Raw genomic sequence first — 22,632 nt, forward strand, 5'->3', positions numbered from 1 at the left:
TAGGGTCCAACCCAGGGCTGGAACCCACGAACTGTGAAATCATGACATGAGCTCGAATCAAGAGTCAGATGCTCAACAGACTGAGCCACCTAGGCTCCCCATCCTTTCATACTTTTTATATTGTATGTAAGTGTTATTATAACTTAAACATACTAACTCCATTCTAATTTTTACTTTTTCTTATGCTTCTACTGCCAGAATACATTGTTGAATTTGAAGGAAACAAGGAAGAACCTGGAAGATGGGAGGAACTGACTAGAGTCCAAGGAAAAGAAACAACAGTCTTATTATCTTTGGCTCCATATGTGAGATATCAGTTCAGGGTCATAGCCGTGAATGAAGTAGGGAGAAGCCAACCTAGCCAGCCATCAGATCATCATGAAACACCTCCAGCAGGTATGTGAGTTCTCACATCAGGTTTTGAAATATTTTGAAAATATTTTGAAATATTTCAAAATAAAATATTTCAAAATATCATCAATTTCAAAATATTTTAGTTTTGTCCCATTTTTCAACATATGAAACAACAAATTGATACTATGGTGTAGGGTTTTAGATTTCTCCTAATAGACAGCTTGAAAAGTTCTGTGAACTAACAGCACACAAATATCCAAAGTACATCAGATTAAAAAGTAGTATATGCATGTTTGATAGAGAGCAGGAAATTACAAGGAGGTATATGAGCAAACATTACTTTGAATTATCTGTGATAGGTAAGTATCATGTTAAAATCAGGTATCAAGTATGTTATAAACCGAATTTCAGTATATAGAAAATCAGCTTTCTCCCTTTATATTCCTTTTTATTTAAATTTTCTGAAATAAAACAGTTGATTCATTGTAGTCACCTTGTTAACATTTTCTTCTAATGTTTATTTTTGAGGGAGGGAGGGAGGGAGGGAGGGAGAGAGAGAGAGAGAGAGAGAGCATGAGCACAAGTGGGTGAGGAGCAAAGAGAAAGGGGAACAGAGGATCCAAAGTGGGCTCTGAGGTGACAGCAGAGAGCCTGACGTAGGGCTAGATCCCACGAACCATGAAATCATGACCTGACCCAAAGTCAGACACTTAACTGCCTGAGCCACCCAGGTGCCCCAACACTTGAAAATATCTAGGAGTGTTTGAGTGGTCATAACAGTGACATTATTATTTTTTCCCCTGGGCAAAATAAATATGCTAGGGTAAAACTTCCTTTTTGGATTGAGGAAAAGCAAGAAGAGATAGTAACTGAATCACACATACGTGTGTGATTTAAGTGTAAGTTGCATTTGGCACTAAAACTACACTTAGCCCTTTCTTATGAAATGGAACCATCTGAATATATTTCATGGGCACATTACCTGCTCTTTCCTATTTGTTGTCCCTAACACTGGGCTGTTGAAATTAAGACATGGTGTTTGTCTGTTAAGATGGAAATACTCACAACACACATTACTAACAGTAATTCTAATAGGAAAAGGAAAGGTTTAAAATTAAAATGTGTATTTAAAAAGTAGGTTTAACATTTGGGGATGCCTGGGTGGCTCAGTCAGTTGAGCATCCGACTCTTGATTTCAACTCAGGTCATGCTTTGAGGGTCATGGTATTGAGGCCCGTATCAGGCTCTGTGCTGAGCATGGAGTTTAAGATTCTCTTAATCTTAATCTGATTAAGATTCTCTCTCTCTCTCTCAAATAATTTTTTTTTAAAGTAGGTTTAAGAATTTAAAAAAAGCAAGTTGAAAAATTTAAAGAGCAGGTTTAAAATGAAGATACCTAAAATGAACCGTCTACTTTCTATTAAATAATAATTATATTACTTCAAGCATATGATTTTACCCCTTTAAATAAAATACATATTAAAATTTTTTTAATGTTTATTTATTTTTGAGACAGAGACAGAGCATGAGCGGAGGAGGGTAGAGAGAGGGAGGGAGACACAGAATCCAAAGCAGACCCCAGGCTCTGAGTTGTCAGCTCAGAGCCTGATGCGGGGCTTGAACCCACGAGCCATGAGATCATGACCTGAGCCGAAGTTGGATGCTCAACCGACTGAGCCACCCATGAGCCCCAAATAAAATATATATTTAAAAGCTGCCTTATGTGAGCTCATGGATAGGTTAACTAATCTTATAGTGATAATCATTTTACAATATATACATATAAATATAAAATGTGTATCTATGTATTTGATACATATATGTATATATATACATACATACACACTTATGAAATCATTATACTCTATACCTTAAACTTACACAATGTTACATGTCAATTACATAAAGCTGGAGGGAAAAACTGCCTTAAGTCTTTTTATAGACTTGGCCAGATGGAAATAAACAAATACAATCAAAGTTATTTAGAATTGTTTTTAGCTGGAGGAGGGATGACAGGCTGATTTACCTATGGGCCATAAAATTGGAAAGTGTAATTTTAATACTTATAATTTTTTAGCTCCAGACAAGAATCCACAAAACATAAGGGTTCAAGCCTCTCAACCCAAGGAAATGATTATAAAATGGGAGGTATGTATTCTTTAATGTGTTATACACTACTTTGTGTTCTTTTTCTTTTTCTTTCTTTTAGATCTGCATGCTACGTGTAAGGATAGAAAAATATTTTTTAAGAACAAAGATATAAGATTTGTATATTTGATAAATGTATTCAATTTGTATATTTTACAGATCTTTGTGATTAGAATATTATTAGAATGTTAAACATTGGTAAATTATGTAAAATTTATAAAGGTCGATATAATTGTGATCAATTATCAAAATTGTCAGATTTTTTAGTATTTTTACAACTAGCATTCTCAATCCTTTCATGTAAAAAATATGCTCAAAAATTTTCACTAAATTTTAGTACACGGTCTAATAAACATTATGAATATCTAAAAGATGGCTGCCAAATAATACCCACTACTTACTAAGCACGATCAAGCTTTTTGTATACGGTTTTCTAATTCCGAGAACAACCTTGTCATTTACAGCTTTGTCTAGATATAGGAGCTGAGGTCAGGGTGACTGGCACTAGACATCAACAAACCTAGGGTATCAGCATAGGTATCTGTGGACTTTAAACTGCACTTTTTGCCCCTTTATATATCTCTATTAAAGGTTATGAAGTAGACTTTTGTCTTTGAATTTGGCATGAAATTTCACATCTGCTCAGATGACTTTTTTTTGAGTGTCATTTCTAAATTTCTTCTTAGTGGGTAATTTTTCCCCCCTTTTTTTTGGACATATTCATGAACAAGTAATTTAACCTACTTGAAAGTAGATTACCAAACATTGTGATTTTAATAATAGACTTCCAACATTAAATTCACTGAATTGTATGTAAATGTAGAACATTCTTGCATGTATGCCGGAATATACTATTTTATTTCTAAACCTCTTTCCAGATACGATTTTGCGAAGGGTTTTAGGATGTATGAACCTTAGTTTGATGTTTTTTAGTCAATATTTTTATATTAACACTAACCCATTATTCACATTTCAGTGCAATTAAAGTTTGTGAATTTGAAATTTGAAGAAAAATGGTAATACACAGAATCAAAATATATCCAAGAATATTATTTCTTTCCTTGAATTTGTGGTCATACATATTTGCTACTACATTGTCTTGATAATTCCTTAATTTATAATCTGAAATTATGTTAATATCTTATTCTTGGAGAGTCTCTGTCCTTTTCTCTCTTAAGTTTCATAGAAATTTCTGTCAGACAGATGTTATAAGTGGTTAGATGAAAATAATAGCATGTAATGATCAGGCCGGTTCCTCAGAGAAACACACCATGGCATACCAGTATCAGCTCATTAGTCGTCCGCACTCCTGAAGGGCCACCGCAGCTCGATGCTATCAGCTGTATGTTTCATACAGAGAAGCTGGGACTCTCATTTTAATGACCTTACCCAGATGCCCTGCGCTGAGTCAGTGATGAAAAGAGGGCCCGACCCCCACCCCTGCCTTTGCCCTTCCCGTCTGCTATCTTCGTTGGGGGCCTCTTTAAGAATTTGCTGTGGTTTTGTTGCCAGTTGTCTGAAAGCCAAATACAAAATATTCCTCCGGCTTCTTCCGGAGTCCAGGCACCCAGGAGCCTGGTGATTTAGATAAGATTTTTCTTAAAAGTGTTACCTATGGTGGCAGTTTATTTTAAAATTTGCCAGAGAGCTTTATCAAATGTAACAATTTTCCTTGGAGCAAAACATGTGTAAATTGAATACTTTTATTTGTGCACATTTATTGTTGGTAGAGGCTGAAGGAACCGTAATTCCAGATTGCGGTATGAAACTAGAAGCTTGTGGCCTGATTCATCTGGGCACTGCTAGAGCCCCTGGTGAATTTATATCCTGATGGTAGTAAAAATTACCTCGGTGCAAAACTTTGAATGCAAAGTATAGACAGTGACTGAAATCTCAGAAGGGTTTTGTTTTGTTTTGATTTTTTTTCCCCTCATAACTAATTTAAGGAATCACCTTGGAGTCAGTGTAACTTGAAATTGTTTTGCTGATATAGCACTCCTTTCAACCTAATTCCAGCCAATCCATCTAAAGAGTATTTTAGTAAATTGGACTGAATCAAGAAGCATTGCACATTCTGTAAGAAAACACTACATACCACATTACTGAATCGCTCGTCTATACCCACAAAATTACTGTTTATTTAAGTGAACCTTACACTCTAGGACTAAAGTCACATTTTTATGTATTCTATATAACAGATTCGTTTAAATGCATATTCCCATTTTTGGAATGAAATAGGTGGTTTAAATCACTTTAACTTTTTTTAATTAAAGTAATGCTTGATTAAAAATGAGAGTGGAAATAACCAATTTCCTATGCGAGAAATTCCTCCACTAAATTTTCTTTTACAGGAAAATATAGTGGAAGCTGGTAATGGGAGGGGGGCACTTTGTCTTAACGAAATAGTCAAGAAGCTAGAGAGTTATTTTATTATAGAGAAGAGCTATATCTTCTAGGTGCTAATGTGTAAACATGCATATTATCCAGAAATAAGGATTTACTCAATCTCTCTCTTCTCTTGAAAGGCATATGGAGAAGGATGGATGGGGTCAGGTGGAAAGAGTTCTGACTGAAAATTCATGGGAGATCTTTTTCACAATCATGCAGTTCATGATCATGCCCTTTTTATATCTCCTAGTTCTTTGGTCATGAAATAGTAGAGGAAAATTTAGACAAAAGCAAAAGTCCTCTGTGGAATTTCTTAGTAAATCCTTTCATATACGAACAGTGAAACTTAACCACAAGGCATCTAAATTGCGGTTCCTTACTACTTAGGTAGGTGAAGGACTAACTTTCAAACTTAGAGAAAGACAAACATTTTCCTAAGCGTTTCTAAACCAGGCGGAGGTTTACGATCTTCCAAGACCCGATCCCTCTATTGCAATGTTTCTTAGGCCATTTAGGGTGGATTGCCGCGGTCTCTGACTCAGCATATCCGTGATCACACTAGAGGAGTCTTACCTTTTGTCTTAGCCTTTGAAATCCATGGAGCAGAATGGACCAGGACTAGAGTACAGAGTGACATGGAAGCCACAGGGAGCCCCCGTGGAGTGGGAAGAAGAGACGGTCACAAACCACACCTTGCGCGTGATGACACCTACTGTCTACGCTCCTTACGATGTCCAGGTCCAAGCCGTCAATCACCTTGGCTCTGGCCCTGAACCTCAGTCAGTGATTCTGTATTCTGGGGAAGACTGTAAGTGATACACCTGAAACCGCCAAGCACCTCTTTCATGCATATTGCATTTCTGTTGATGAACATTTTTGAGCAACTACTGCATGCAAAGAGGATATACTAGCTGTGGGAGATTAACAGAAATATAACACTTGGTTCCTACTTGAGGGTTGACTGTAGGATAGCTGATCACTATAGAGTGGTAAGGAAGTATGTTAAAAGCTTTAATTTTATTCAATTTCCCAGTAAACCCATTTCTATATTAAAATCAAAGACGAGTAATCATCACTGTAATTGGTTGATCAGTATAACTGTCATATGGTTTCCAGTGACATTTGTCCTTACTTATCAAAGACTTCCTAACAACCATCTGCTGCCATGCACTGGCCTCACTCACTTGTATGTCTGGAATCTTCCTCATGCAGATGAGATGCAAACTGAGACTTGTATATAGAATTACACACACACAGTTTTGAGGTACTACTGATATGCTCATATTATTAAATACTTAGACCATAATAACAAGTAGGTTATTGAAAAAAGGAAAGATGCTCTATTTCATGTCATTAAGGCGTTACTCTCATTATTCTTCCATTGTCCAGAGTAATATTTTGATCCAAGAATGGAAGGTTGAGAATGTGAAATGACTTAACTCCTTATTTGCCTGCTACCTAAATTCTTCTACCTGAGTACACCAGAAACATCACTGTGAACTAAGATATTATTTATCTTGGCTACTCTGCATTTGGCTTATTCTTCTACACTTAGTTCTCTGTAGAATGGGGATAATACTACTACTTTACTGCATTGTTTTCAGGATTATGTGAGCCAATCCAACATTGCCTACACTTAGCATATGCTCAGTTATCTTTTGTTCCCAAAAGATTGATCAAATTGTCAAGTAATTTTAGTTACATTGTTTAGTTCACCTGCCTCTAAAGGCGAGATACCCACAGAGTATTTCACTGGCCACTGTTTCTAGTAACATTGCCCCTGCCTGGAGAGCTGCATTTCTCCTAGAAACCTATTAGGGCTCTGAAACTCCTGCGAGTTGAGAAACTCTCTTGGTTCCATTTGGAATTGATTTCCTAAGAGTGCTTTGCTCAGATTAAGCATTATGAAAAATCACCTTTTGAAAAGGGGATACAGTCACACTTAAAGGTTATTGAAAACTCATGATTCTTATGTGCTTAACAGATCCTGATACAGCTCCAGTGATCCATGGTGTGGACGTTATAAACAGCACCTTAGTTAAAGTTTCCTGGTCAACAATTCCAAAGGACAGAGTCCATGGACATCTAAAAGGATATCAGGTTTTTATTATAGATTTTGTTCTTGTTGCTGAATAAATATCTTAAATGCAAATAAGAACTGATCTCAGAAGAAGCTACAAGAGCATCTGCCACCATGGCCAAAATGTTAAAGCATTGCTATTTCCATTGCAGATAAATTGGTGGAAAACAAAAAGTCTGTTGGATGGAAGAACACATCCCAAAGAAGTAAACATTCTGAGGTTTTCAGGACAAAGAAACTATGGAATGGTTCCTTCTCTAGATGCCTTTAGTGAATTTCATTTAACAGTCTTAGCCTATAATTCCAAAGGAGCTGGTCCAGAGAGTGAGCCTTATATATTTCAGACACCAGAAGGAGGTAGGAATAACAGTGGACAATAATGTCAACAATGGGAATTATGCCATGGGCAAATTAAACATTTCCTTCTTTACTAGTAGTTAATTAATATGTACTTCATATGAGTTAGCTTCTCAATTTCTATAAAAAACTGTAATCTAATGGATATTAAAAAAAAAGAAACTTACCAATTTATAAGTGTCTCTTCTTGATCTTCTGTTTTCTAGTACCTGAACAACCAGCTTTTCTGAAGGTCATCAAAGTTGATAAAGACACTGCTACTTTAACCTGGGGACTACCGAAGAAACTGAATGGAAACTTAACTGGCTATCTATTACAGTATCAGATAAGTAAGTAGAAATTTGAATTGGGTCCACCTATTAATATTTCATTATTGGTTGAGTATTTGGTTTGCTATGCTGAGAATCTAATGATGGTGGTTTGTAAGCTGGCATACTACCTTAACAACAAAGGGGTTTGTAAATTGGCTTGCAGACCAAATCCAGCCTGCTGCCTGTTTTCAGAAACAGGCCATACATGTCCGCTCATTTACATTTGTCAGTAACTGCTTTCTCACTACAGTGGCCAAATTGAGTAGCTGTGACAGAGATTACATGGCTCACAAAGGCTGAAATATTTACAATATAGTTCTTTTCAGAAAGGTTTACCAATCCCTGATTCAGAGGAAAAGTCAGTAGGTACCAGAGGATATATATTTAATATTTATGCATAAGAAGCATTGAGAATTAAGAAACGTGCCAAAGAAAAGCATTAGTAAATGAGGTAACAGAGACTCAGAGTGCATGTAACTTCCACCCTGCACTTCTTTTGTCTCCAACACATGCTTCCGGCCTCAACCTTAAATGTACTTCTGTTTGTAGAAACCTCTGTGGATAGCCCGCTGGTATAGGCACATTGTATTGTGAGCCTTGAAGGGTTGTTTTGCCTCATTACTCAGACTGGGCTCTGCCCTTGTGCTGCTGTGACATTTGGTTGAAAACATGCTTATACAAAATCAGGTTATTTTTAATCATAGTGCCTTCCATGTGTAACAGTCTTTACATCTAAGCATCATGTCAAAGTGGAAATTAGGGAACTGAGGTCATAGAAAATTTTAGATTTTGAGGACATGAATTCCATACCCTAGGACTGTGCTCCTTGCAAAAGCCATCTTGATGATGGTCTCAATGAGCTATTCTGCGTCCCGGTAGTTCAAAGCTTGTAGCAATCCAGGTCACGTATGAGTTTTAGCTCCTAAGGCCTGTCCTGAGTTGGGCTATATAGTTACATAGATACAGGCATAATCCCAGTGGAGGTAACATGTTAGCATTTTTTGAGTGTTTGCTAAGTAGCAGGATCAGTACCAAGTGCTCTCCCATATTTTTTCATTAAAATGGAAAATATATGAGGGATGTATTTTCACTATTTTGTGGATGTCAGAATTGAGGCATGCAGAGTTCACCTAACTAGAGCCATGTAGTAAAGTAAGTATTAAGCAGGATTCCAACCTAAATCTGTCTGATTCTCCATGCTGAGCTCTTAAGCCTACAGTATTCTATGAACTGGTTTTCAAATATATAGACAGCACTGAAGAAATACTTGAAGACTTTTAAACTGTTAATTTGTTTGGTAAAGGTATGATTTATGTATCCGAAGAGTAAAGAAATTCAACATTAATTTCAACCTCTGTGTTGATTTGTATGTAAGATTTAAATTTTTTAAAAAAAACAAGTTCTTAGAGAAAAGTCTGGAATGTTAACAACTGCAGTGATTATCATAATCCTTGATATATGGATTTTTAATCAAATGATGTAATTGTACACTTACTTTGCTTGCTGTTAAGGTATATTGAAATATTTTTGGATAACTTCTCTCTTTCCGTTGCTTTGTATGTTCCATTGAAATATTTTTGGATAACTTCTCTCTTTCCGTTGCTTTGTATGTTCTAAATAGTTGTTGATTATGTGTATGAGAGCTCTCTATATACTTCTCTAAATTTGTAGATTGATTACTGTAGTTTTTCAATGGACTTTGTGGTATTTTATAGGAATGCTCTCAAATCTGTAAAGAGTGATTTTTTTTCTAATTTCCAACATATGGATCTTTGTTTTTCTTGTTCATTGATCTAATTGCACTATATAAACCAAAACAAGGCATTTTTATGTCAAGTGTGTGTGTTTGTGTGTGTGTGTGTGTGCATGTATATATATGTATATTTTTTTAACCTATGTGATATGTTGGACTAGCATCAAAAGGATTTATTCTAGCCCTTCCCTTGCTACTAATGGCTGCACAATTTTGGGATATGTTTCATTTCTTGGACTATTTTTATGGTAATCCCATTTATGGTAATACCATAAATCCCATGGTCTTGCTGGTCCAAATTGTTTGAAAGATGCTGTCTAATAATTCAACTTTTTCTGATTAGCACTTGGCATAGTTCTTAGTATATAGTAGGTATCTTATATAATTTATTAATCAGTTTATTGGTTCTGCATATAATGAGGACTTATTTGGTGTCTCATATTAAACCAGAAGCCATGGGAGACAACAAATCATTGGGGCACCTGGGTGGCTTAGTCAGCTGAGCATCCGACTTCGGCTCAGGTCATGATCTCACAGATCGTGGGTTCAAGCCCCATGTCGGGCTCTGAGCTGTCAGCACAGAGCTCGGAGCCTGCTTCAGATTCTGTATCTCCCTCTTTCTCTACCCTTGCCCTGGTCATACTCTGTGTTTCTCTCTCTCTCAAAAATAAATAAACATTAAAAAAAATTTTTTTTAATTAAAAAAAAGTGAATTTGGACAAAACATCGTCCAAATTATTCTGCTAAAATATTAAAAGCGCTTATGTGAAAGATTCAATGAATATATAATATGGGAGGAAAGTCCATCATTTTTAATAGGTATAATGACAGTGGAGTGATTCGCTCCAGTGTGGCAGAGTGATCAAGAACATGGGCTCTGGAGTGGAAAGACTGTGGTTTGGATTCAAATCTTGGTTTGCCAGTTACTAGCTCTGGATTGAGGCAAGGTGTTTATTCTTGCTAGACCTCAATTTTCCCATGTATGATATTGTAATAATAATTATGTCCACATCATAGAATTGAGTAAGTTGCTGGCCATTAATCATTAAGGTAGTGCCTTGCATACCACAAGTGTATACAGAATCAAAAATAAGGGACAACACAAGTTGAAATGTTAAGAGTATGAAATCTAAGGCATTGCTGTTCATGTTTATTTCTTTAGTAAATGACACCTATGAACTTGGAGAACTAAATGATATCAACATTACCACTCCATCAAAGCCCAGCTGGCGTCTCTCAAACCTCAATTCGACTACCAAGTACAAATTCTACTTGAGGGCTTGCACTTCAAAGGGCTGTGGAAAACCAATCACAGAGGAAGGCTCCACATTAGGAGAAGGGAGTAAGTGCAAGAGGTTCCTGCATGCTGTTTTTTAAATTGCTCTGAAGGGAACATACCATGCTATCCCTTGTGAATTAGAAATGATTGTGGTCTCAATCTGTTTGACCTTTTGTTTTCCACTGATACAGATACAAAATTTATTTCTCTTGTGTGTAAAGTTCACATTGACTCAATTTATGGATTTCTACACAACAGCATGAAACTATAGCCTCAGTGTATATAAGGTCAGGGACTATAATTTTACTTAATTAAAATAGGAGTATGTAAGTCCATGAAGTTATTCATAAGGTTAGTAGAGGGATATTTTTCTTTCGGAAATTTTTCATAACAAAAAATTTTGCCTCTTGTCCTGGTAGACATTTTGTAACAATGATCTAATACATTTAACTTCCATGTCTTGACTCATATATATATACATACATACATACACGCGTGCGCACACACACACACACACACACACACACACACACACGTGTATATATATTGATTCATGTATCAATTTAATTTAACTGTTTACTGGTTGATGTCAAATACTGGCTTGGAAATGACCCATCAATCTCTGGTTTCATTTGTGTAAGTCTGCGAATTCAGTTGCACTTTTCTGGTTTGTTTTGTTTTGTTTTTTCCAACTTAGACCCATTTTCCTTCCCAAATTGTTTCAGCAATTATAATTTTAGCAGTGTTTTTGCTAAGCTTAAAAGGAGAGAAATTAAGAAGTTAGGGCCAAAAAAATGGAAATGAAACAGAGGAACTGCTGCACAGATATAAGTTAAAAAAGAGGGCATTGTATAGGATTCAAGTTGATCAGACCTAGAAGGATATTTGAGGAAGACAAGAAGGAAAAGGAGATGGCAGGAAGGGAAATATAATCATTTGTTTATTTTCTACTGTATGTTAGCCATTGCTCTGGATGCTTTTCCAAATTTTAGATCAGAAAAGAAAGGTAGAATCAATAGAAAAAGGCAATAGCAATGGGAAAGACTAACTTGTAACTTATAAAGTATGTATATTATTTTAAAATATATCCAAGTGTATATGAATCACTGTAAAATCACTGTGTATGAATGGTTATGCTCTGATCTTTATTATCTGTTTCTCCTTATTGTTCCTACTGTATTTACACAGTGAAGGGTTTATGTTTTCCTCGGATACCCTAAATACTCAAAGCTCCCTTTTATGGGAAAAGTGTATGTATTCAAATAGTTTCTCCCAAGAAACCCACAAATTATTCCCATGAACAAATGAGACACCATGTTGAATGAAGAACTCAAAAGAGAGATTTAAAAATGATAATTGAGGGGCGCCTGGGTGTCTCAGTCAGTTGAGTCTCTGACTTTGGCTCAGGTCATGATCTCGTAGTTGACAAGTTAGAGCCTCGCGTTGGGCTCTGTGCTGACAGCTTAGCCTGGAGCCTGCTTCAGATTCTTTGTTTCCCTCTCTCTCTGCCCCTGACCTGCTCATGCTCTGTCTCTGTCTGTCTCAAAAATAAATAAATATTAAAAAAATTTTTTTAAACGGTAATTGAAAACTTTTTAGTAACAAAAAGGATCTCATTTCTCAAGAGGTCAAACTGGCATCAAGTGTTCCATACAAAGAAAAGAAATCAGAATAGTAGTAATCTAAATGTGCAACTTCCATATTTTTCAAAACAGAGTTTGAGGCATGGAGAGGGTTGCTATTTTGTTAGAATCAAGACCATAATATGCAGGAGAAATGCTAATCCCATCATTGCTAATTTGCAGCAGGTAAGAAAAAATTCACAAAATCCTCTTAGAAGAGTTATAGTCACCATATGCATATATGGAATTATTTAGAGAATTTGGGTTTGGTCACTTTCATGGTTGAAAATGTTTTTAGCTAATGGAAAATGCTCTTGGTATGATTTTATAAATGATGTGGCATCTTTGCAAATTAAAGATGTAGCTAATGTGCTTGAGTATCTTACAACATATTTCTTCACTGCCCTATGTCTCAGTAATTTGAAAATGTTCCTTACTAGTATGTTTGTGTTCTTTTTCAGGATTCTGCATTTTCAGCTACTGCCCCTTCCCCAGTTGACACTGATTTCTCTTCTATAGGCATATCTTGCCATATTTACAGGAAAGAAACTATAATCTCTTTTTGCCACTGGATTTCAGCCTGATCTCTGAAAAAGGAAACATACATATATATTTCCACTGAGGAGATAAAGCTTGATATCACAACACTCTAAAAATAACTTTTGTGGAAATTAGAATCTATTTCTCTGTATCTTTCTTCTTGCTCTGCCTAGGTAGCACATTTTAAGGTCATCTGGCATTTGTTCAGAGAATGGGATTTGATACACAAGCATTTTCTGGTTGTCACTCTGATTTTCAGGTGGCTCACATTCTATAGTCTAACAGGGGAAAGATGATGGAGCTATTCAGAAATATTTGTGTCCTTATTGGTTTGAACAAAACACTTGCTTTGCTCTATTTTTCAAAAGCTTGCACTACTTAATATTATACTAATATTTCTGTTTTTCAAAGTCAAGATTAATTGTGTTCTATTTCAGTGGTGCTCAATCTTAAAGGCTTTGCTCAACTAATATAATTAGCCTTACTTCTCCCATGGTGATATTTTTTAATGAAGCCCTTTTGTTACCAGTAACTATATCATCAATGTGTATTCAATGGTTAAAAGTTATAACCAAATTTTAATGTGTGACATATACCCATTTGAAACAGGGTTTCATAACTTTTAATATTCTCAACATGGATTACAGTATTTTATCTCCAGTGTAAATTATTAACACTTTCTGGTTTACATTTATTATGTTGAGTTGATTCTTAGCAAAACTGTGGATCAAATATAAAGATATTTTGCATATTTTGTTGCAACTTCAGAAATCAAATATACCTTTAATTACACTTGACTCATATTTTTAACTTCTGTAGGACTCTACAGTTAATATATTGCCCTACTCAGATTTCTTTTTTTTAAAGTATTATTGTCTTACAATATTTTAAAAATCCCAGTGCATTTCATTTAAATGTACCTATAAACCTGTACTTTATGTACCTATAAAACTGCTTATGTGTCTGCAAATTTCAAGTATATAATATATGATCATGTTATGATGCTATTCCATCAGTACTGATGGAGAAGAACAAAGCAAATATATATATATATATATATATATATATATATATATATATATATATGTATATGTGTGTGTGTGTGTGTGTATACACACACACACACACACACACACACACACACACACACACATATAATTATAATGCCATTTGTTTTCAAAACCAAGCCAAAATGGCCATGTTCAGTTTCCTGCTAGGTCTGAGAAAGTTCATAATGCACAAAGTGACATTGTATAATTTTTTGAAATCTGTGTTTGGTTTTGAACCATTCATATAGTGCCATTTCATCAACAAGTACATCATCTTTAAAGGACATGAAATAAGTTCATTTCATTTACTCATTTTCAGTGTATTAAGAAAGAAAAGCTTGAAATGCTGATGTTCTTGATCTCCTGATAATTCAAAAACTCTCTGAGAAATAAGTGCTATAAATGGCTCTCCTCTCATATAACAGGATTTTTTTAACTTTTTTTTTTTTTTTTTTTTTTACTTTTCATGTCCTGTTTTTCAACAATTACAATTTATATGATTTAACTCTGTGCATTTCTTAGGTAAAAGTATCGGGAAGATATCAGAAGGAGTAAATCTTACTCAAAAGACTCACCCAGTAGAGGTATTTGAGCCTGGAGCTGAACATATAGTTCGCCTCTTGACTAAGAATTGGGTTGATAACAATAGCATTTTTGAAGATGTAATTGAGACCAGAGGGAGAGGTGAGACATGAGATTGTATTTGGGGCAATTTTAGACAATAAATCTATGTTTTGTAGATTTTTAAATTTTACCTACTTCCTGTATTAAAGATAAAAATGTGGAGTACATTAGCTATAAAGATAATAGTTTCAATTTGTTTTAGCATACCATTTTTAAATTATCAAAATGAAGAATGTTCCACAAAGTTCCAACATATTCCTTATCATTTTTACCAGAGTAGTTGACTAAAAATACCTCCTGCCAATTAACACATGTTGATAACAAAAACTAAAAAGAAAAACAAAACAACCTAAGCCCCACAGAAACTCCCTGGCAATCTGCATATAACCGAGCCAGCTTATGCTTTTGCTTGCTTGTGCTGCTGTGTATTTCACTTGATCTGCCTCCACTATCCCTTTTTGGTTTTCATCCTCTGAGTCAAATGTAGCTTGAGAGGGCTCTTTCTAAATAAAGACTGCAATGATTTATCAGTATTCTTCCAGTGAAATGTCCTTTAAATCACATTGCCTCAAGGGTCAATGAAAGGAAAAATAAATCGGATGCTATTTTGTATGTTTAAAAAATATGTTTCATATTCCCACAAGGGGCATAATCCCAAAGCCTGTTTCTAGTGTTCACTGTGTGATTTCTTTTTGTACAACAGAATATGCTGGTTTATATGATGACATCTCCACTCAAGGCTGGTTTATTGGATTGATGTGTGCGATTGCTCTTCTCACACTAATCCTGTTAACTGTTTGCTTTGTGAAGAGGAACAGAGGTGGAAAGTATTCAGGTAAAGCTGTTTCTTAATATCCTATGAAGTTATTAAATAGTATTTTCTAGGAGGCATTCTTCTGACACATCTTTTGTTTTTTAAGTTACACATTTAAGTCAAATTTATGTTAGCACATTAGATATGCAGTGTACTGAAAGGAAAAAATATCCTAAATTAACTAACCAAAGGATATATGGTCCAGAATATTATTTTCAGATGGTTACTTGTTTTCTACTTTCTAGTATTTAGATAGTCTCTAAGGAAGCTTATCATATTTCCAAGCTTCTACTTTCTGTCTGTAAAGTATCAGAGATGTTGAGAACACTAATCACTACGCCACACACATACAGTTTGTCTTAAGAGGAAGGGACCCATTTATAGCAAGCCTTGCCACATATTTATGGTGCAGAGAATGCATGCACTAGCATATTCTAACAGTTGTGACTCCGCCAGCCAGCTTTGTTAGAGTTAACCATGGCTGGGAATGCTTTTCTTATGACCATGACATATATTGAATACACTGGCTCCTGCATTAATGTACATAAAACATAAATAAAAACCATCATAATTAAATAATGGTTGGCTTTAATTCAACTTTCAAATTTATTTGATCTTTGTCAGATATCCATATTGTGTTGTTGCTCTTATTAGCATTCAAGATGCTTTTACATAACGGGAAAGATTTAGATCCTCCTCCTATTAGTTTGATGATGTTCAGATTAGTGAGAAGTTCTTTTATTGGCTTATGATTCATCTAGCAAATATTTATTGGGAACCGATATGTATATTGAACATTCAAACAAACAAAAGCATAATTTCTAAATTTTTACAAAATGTATGCGTGGAGGGGTGCCTGGGTGGCTAAGTCGGTTAAATGGCCGACTTCAGCTCAGGTCATAATCTCACGGTCTGTGAGTTCGAGCCCTGCCTCAGGCTCTGTGCTGATAGCTCGGAGCCTGGAGCCTGCTTCTGTTTCTCTGTCTCCCTCTCTCTCTGCCCCTCCCCCATTCGCACTCTGTCTCTCTCTGCCTTTCAAAAAAAATGAATAAATGTTAAAAAAATTTTTTAAAAAAATGTATGTGTGGGAATTTATGTAATTATCCATCTCATTTTTTCCCTGTGAACCCTGAATTATTATGAAGTAGATTTTCAATAATTAATGAATGTCTGAGTTAGTTAATTGGAAATTTTAAAGAGATAGAACATCCTCTTCTGAGTATCCCCAACAAATAGTCTCTTGTGAAGTGTGGCCCTATCCAAATTTTATTATTTTTTTTTTTTATTATTTTTTTTTTAACGTTTATTTATTTTTGAGACAGAGAGAGACACAGCATGAACGGGGGAGGGGCAGAGAGAGAGGGAGACACAGAATCGGAAACAGGCTCCAGGCTCCGAGCCATCAGCCCAGAGCCCGACGCGGGGCTCGAACTCGCGGACCGTGAGATCGTGACCTGGCTGAAGTCGGACGCTTAACCGACTGCGCCACCCAGGCGCCCCCCATCCAAATTTTAAAGAATGATGGAAAAGAAAAAAAAAAGTCAGCATTTCACATTGTAGGATGGGTGAAAGAATCTTTTAGGTCTCTGCAAGTGGAAGTACAAGATGCCATGAAGTTTTTTTGTTTGAGTTTTCCTAGTTGTCCTGTGTCCCACTACTTAGAATAAATCAAATTTAAAATGTCACCGTAGATAGACGTGAATATTCTGATTATTTGAGGCAATTATGAATATGAGTGACAAGAGGATGGTCAGAGGGTTGACTCTTGACTCCCTTTAGTGACATAGATCTGGTATGATCCCATGGCATCTTCAAAAAGTTTTGGTTAGTACAATGTAGATCTAGTAATTTGGTCTTCCCTAAGAAACCATAACTAAGTTTTACTCTTCCAGTAAGACTCATTGCCCACATAATACTGAATAGCCACACGATGGTCTGCAACAGGCTGTAATTCTGATGACAAATCAGGAGAATCCAGGAACTCCTTTTCCTTTTTTGCTTAAACAAAGAGGTAACTGATGGGTTGTAGATACAACCACAAAAAACAAACAAACAAACAAACAAACAAAAAAACAAAAAAAACCTTGACTCCCTAGTATCTAAGAACTGGAGCAGTGCTTCTCACTGATGATCTATCTTTAACTACATTATCAATATGTCTTTAAAAATTATTTTTCTTACTTCCCCCTCTATTTGTGTTTTAGTGAAAGAAAAGGAAGATCTGCATCCAGATCCAGAAGTTCAGTCAGTAAAAGATGAAACCTTCGGTGAATACAGGTAAACAGTGTCCTTTCTCAAAATGTATTAAAACATGCACTCATGAGGTTATAAGCTTAAAAATACAAAAACAAACAAGTATTTCTTGTTAAAATAAAGTTTATACTGCTATCTTGTAGTGCCTTTTTAAAGAATAGTTTGTAGGAGCACCTGGGTGGCTCAGTCGGTTAAGCGTCCATTTCTTGATTTCCACTCAAATCATAATCTCACAGTTCGTGAGATCAAGCCCTGTGTTAGGCTCTGTGCTGACAGTGTGGAGTCTGGTTGGGGTTCTCTCTTTCTGTGACTTCTCTGCACACATACATTCTGTCTCTCGACATAAATGAACACTTTAAAAAAAGCAATGGTTTGTAAAAATAGGATGTACTTGAGTGATAGTAACCAACCTCTGGGTGCACAGGTGGGTGTAACTGCAAACTACGTAGATGTGAGTGCTAGAAGACTTTTCTTAACGCTTTGTGTGCAATGCAAAGGATACCGTTTTCACTTAGAGTGATTATCTATTTGGAGTTTCTAAAACATCTTGAAGTCTCTAGCATGGCCATTACGAACCCAGGTTGTATTCAGTTTATGTCCATAAACATGTATTCTGTATACCTTTATTTACTTACAAAGGTGAGTAAGTTACACATCCTGTCCTCTAGATGAACCCAGTCTGCAGAGGAAAAAACTTACCTTTGCAAATCACTGTAATTAAGTAAAGAGAGTAAGAGAGCGCAGAGAAAAGAAGAGCAGCTCTGTCAGCCCTGGAGGGATGCTGATAAAGGATCATCCAAAAGAGATAAGATAGGTTTTATAGATGAAATGGGTTGTGTTACTATTAACAACTGGGTAGAGCATGGCCAAACTTAAGACAAAAAAGTGTGTGGGGTGCCTGTGTGACTCGGTTGGGTTCAGCATCTGATTCAGCTCAGGTCGCGATCCCAGGGTTGTGGGGTCAAACCCCGCATCTGACTCCATGCTGAACATGGGGTCTGCTTAAGATTCTCTTTCCCTCTGTCCCTCTCTCCTTCTCTTGCTCTCTTTCTCTCTCTCTTTAAAAAAAAAAAAAAAAAAAAAAAAAAGTGTGCCAGACCTGGGAGGAATTGCAGGATATCCGAATGAGGGAGGGAGTTCTTGAGGTTGTGTTAAACTTCTCATTCTACTGTTTTTGGTCACCATCTTCCTCTTTCCACCACCCTCCCCATTTCTTAGCCATTTGTATTTGAGATGGCATTGTTTTCCATCAGGTCCTTTGTGTACTGCAGCCAAGAGAGTTGCAACGCCCAGGCTTATGTGGCCTGTATCACACAGGAGGCCAGAATTCACATCAGAAAAGAGACTTGATTGACTCTAACTGGCCCATCCCTGGATCCATTTCAGTGAAATGGAGCAATGTGATTAGCTGTCCTGGATTAACTGATGTACATCTGAGCCTCCTTATAGGCTCTATGCTAATTTTTCATTTGTCCACTTATCAAAAGCTCTTTTTTATATTTTTACATTTCTTGATTACTCACTTCAAGTTCTTTATAGAATAAGGATCATTAAAGGGAGAAGAAGGAAGGAAAGAGGGGAGAGAGAAAAGTAAAGAGAGATGGAGGAAGGAGGGAGAGAGAGAGGGGAACTTGAAACTTCACAAATTTAAAAATTGTGACTCAGATTCCATGAGGCAAGAATCATTAGGAGCCTATGGCAATTGTTTAAAATATATTTGAAATACAGATCTTACTGGTTCAGTTTTATAGGGAAGAAAAAAGCTATGATAATGTCTTGCTCAAAAACTCATTCCTCCATACTTTGCTGCCTCATAAAGCCATCCACTTCACTGTTTAACCTGGCATCCCATTAACAAAATTATTTATTAATATTTTAATTAAATCTGTTTAATCTCTTAATGTTTTCCATCATCTTCTCCCAAAACATGTTCATCCGGAAAATTATCCAGTCTCCAAGCCATCCCAGGAGACAGTTTTACTGGATGCTGTTCTTGGTCATGACATGACTTGTCATCCTTCCGGCTTCTAGGTGACAGTTTCTGCACCACTTGCTGCCCGGTCCCTAAGCTCATGCCACGGTTTTGTTTTTGTTTTGTGACTATAAGCATCCTGATTCTGGAGCCAATTACTGTATGAATCAGGATAGCCTGGGTAATTCTCATTTTCTTTCTCAAGTTGTGTGTCCAACACATTTGGCTCTGGTCATCTTGATCATTTAGGAGCACTGCCTGGTAGATGAGCATCCAGGATCACCACAGCAGTGGAAATAGAACACAACAAACTGAGCGCCGGCTCTGAAGAGACACATGCCGCCTTTGCTCACTCTTCTTGGGTGAAAGCAAGTCACATGGAAATGTATAACTCAGAAAGGTCAGGAAGGTGCCACCTTGCCCTGCTCTAAGACAGCCGAGAGATGGACCTATTTGATGAACAACACTGATTGCCAAAAATTATAAAGTGCTAATCATATTCTAATTATAGAGTTTTTTCCAAATTCTTCCTTTTTAAAATTTTATAAGATCATTTAACTTAGTATCCAGCATTGTAGTGTGATAGTAGTTAGTACTTAAATAAGATCTTGATCCAGAAATTTAGAATACTGTATCATTTTTATAGACATTTATAGACATTTTAGTAATAAATTTAGGATACTATAAGTGTTTATGTTCTAAAAGTGCCAGCCATGTAAAAGAAAAAAAATTTCAACCAACTTGAATTTATCAACTGTATTAAAGAAAGTTCTCTGGTTACCAGAAACAGACTTTGATTGATTAACCCAATTAAAAGAGAAAATTTTGGAAGGATACAGAATAAAAGGTAAACACGAGAGATCAAGATTTGATGACTGGGAGTTCGAAAAGTTCATGAAATCAAAGGGAATAACATTATCGTCTATATATGTCAACAGATTGAATGTCTGACTGTCTCAAAACTCCCATTTTTAAAGGGAAACAGAAGTGTTGTGGATAATAGAAAATGCTTTCTCAGTTCCTCAGAATGACCCAAATAGGTTATGACTTTTTAAACATTTATTTGAGAAAGGGCCATTTAGGGTTTGTGTGTCCGCAATGTTGATGTGAATGTTTTGAAAATTGTAAGACATATTAGCACATATGCACGAGTTTTGCTTTATGTGAATATCTTATATTAGATTTTGCTGAATTGTCTTTTATTTTGTAGCGACAGTGATGAAAAACCTCTCAAAGGAAGCCTTCGATCGCTTAACAGGGATATGCAGGCCACAGAAAGTGCTGACAGCTTAGTCCAGTATGGAGAAGGAGATCACGGTCTGTTCAGTGAAGATGGATCCTTCATTGGCGCTTACGCTGGATCTAAGGAGAAAGGATCTGTTGAAAGCAATGGCAGTTCCACAGCGACATTTCCACTCCGGGCGTAAATGTACCACATGTACAAATCAGTGGTTTCGTATCAACTTTCCATATTTATCTGTTCAAGGGAGCAAGAACTTTCACATAGGAATAGAAACGTATTGGCTTAAGATTTCATCCAGAATTTGAACATCTTGCAGTCATGTCGAGAAAATAGCACTGCCTTGAAAAAGTAAACTATCAAGCACTCCAGGCCTGTATTGTTTGTTTTGTTTTGTTTTGTTTTTCAGGTGCTGAAAATTCAGAACACAAAACAAATCCTGTACTTAGATTCACCTCAACTGAATCCAAAGTATCCATTCAGTGTACTCCATTTTTGCCTGGTTTTACTGGTCACTGTGTTTGCATTGTTGTTGCTACCTTGTGGTTTTTCCTCTGTGTGCACATTTGTATTCAGTCTCTGAGAACTGTCTTAGTGACTTTGCTTCACGACAGGTAAAAAGATGGGAAGCAAACCGGTTATTTAAAATGTAAAGAGGAATATGAATGTCTTATTAAAATGGTTCATTGAATATATACAGTCTAAATCTATTATTTAAATTTTTTGTAGCAGGAGTCCTAGGTAAACAATCAAGTCGTATTTATTGAGCGCCTAACCGTTTGCCCAGAGATGGTCATGTTTAAACAGAATTCTAATTTTTTCAGTTTCAACACGAATTTTTTGGGTATATCACTTATGACATCTAGAACCATCTTTGTTTTTTGTTCTTTTCTTGGACTAAATTCAGCTGAAAAGGAAGTGGTGGTCAGAAGGTTATCTTATGAAAGAACAGGCCAAGGTTTCCGGGCTGCTGGCGTCTCCTAGCTATATCTATTTAACATCTTCATTTCTAAATTGACCGCTTTGACCTTTTTTCTATGTTTATATAATGGTATGCTTGCATCTATTTCATGAATGCATTGTACATATTATGTTAATATTTACACAATTAAAAATACAGATGTGTTTTATTTTGAAGTGAGAAAAAGAACATTAACAGGCATGTTTGTATAGCTAAAGTATATAGTAAGATAACATTTTGCATCATTCCACAGCTACAACCAACAACATGAGGTTCCAAAACTGAAGACTTTGTATAAAGCATTTGGGTTTTGTTCTTATATTGCTTTTTCCTACAGTCTCAAAATAAAATATCATATAAATATTGAGGGAAATGTTTTCATATTTTTCAAAATAAGTTTTTATTGTTGAGTATATTCCTACCCCAGCCCCCAAAAGAAAAACTGTTTACAGTAGATATTTCTATATAGAGGTTTGCTTTTCACATTTTAAACATCCTTGAGGTGGGATCTCTGTTCCTCTGTCAAAGTCAGCACAAATTCAGGGAATTCATTTTCTGGCATGTGGGCCACTAGTCCTTCTAAAATTGTACATGGAAATGGTTTAAAAATATTATGAAGGACTGTGCATGTGTGCCAGTAAAATCTGGTGTTCAACTTCTCACTTTATGGAAATATTTTTTAACCCTACCATGAAATTCTTAATTATGTTTAAGTGAAAGTGACTCACAGATTTTCCTTTATTTTTTGAACTGTAGCTATGGCCATACATTGTGAAATCTTGACTTTGATTTATGCAGCCCGCTGTATTTCTGGTGGACCGAAATTAGGGAAGTTTGTAGTGGTCAGTGCAGTAATCCACATGGAGTATCTAATGGTCATTTTTTTT

The 22,632-nt window shown here is 36.0% G+C and overlaps 1 protein-coding gene across 2 annotated transcripts in view; it reads left to right on the plus strand.

Annotated features, from left to right (window-relative positions):
• Nucleotides 1-21,742, plus strand: part of CHL1 (cell adhesion molecule L1 like) — a 77,761-nt gene extending 56,019 nt beyond the window's left edge. Inside the window, exons 16-26 of one of the 2 annotated variants that reach the window (XM_015535062.2) lie at nucleotides 199-396; nucleotides 2,432-2,502; nucleotides 5,476-5,698; nucleotides 6,875-6,990; nucleotides 7,123-7,327; nucleotides 7,534-7,656; nucleotides 10,554-10,733; nucleotides 14,404-14,565; nucleotides 15,209-15,340; nucleotides 17,524-17,596; nucleotides 20,755-21,742. In XM_015535062.2, the coding sequence (XP_015390548.2) occupies nucleotides 199-396; nucleotides 2,432-2,502; nucleotides 5,476-5,698; nucleotides 6,875-6,990; nucleotides 7,123-7,327; nucleotides 7,534-7,656; nucleotides 10,554-10,733; nucleotides 14,404-14,565; nucleotides 15,209-15,340; nucleotides 17,524-17,596; nucleotides 20,755-20,971 (1,700 nt within the window). In that variant the 3' untranslated portion in view covers nucleotides 20,972-21,742. The remainder of the gene's footprint in view (nucleotides 1-198; nucleotides 397-2,431; nucleotides 2,503-5,475; nucleotides 5,699-6,874; nucleotides 6,991-7,122; nucleotides 7,328-7,533; nucleotides 7,657-10,553; nucleotides 10,734-14,403; nucleotides 14,566-15,208; nucleotides 15,341-17,523; nucleotides 17,597-20,754) is intronic. The other variant, XM_042979429.1, reaches the window with a different exon arrangement.
• Nucleotides 21,743-22,632: the final 890 nt, after the last annotated feature.

This window comes from Panthera tigris, chromosome A2, assembly GCF_018350195.1.
Source record: "Panthera tigris isolate Pti1 chromosome A2, P.tigris_Pti1_mat1.1, whole genome shotgun sequence".
In the NCBI taxonomy this organism is placed as follows: domain Eukaryota; kingdom Metazoa; phylum Chordata; class Mammalia; order Carnivora; family Felidae; genus Panthera; species Panthera tigris.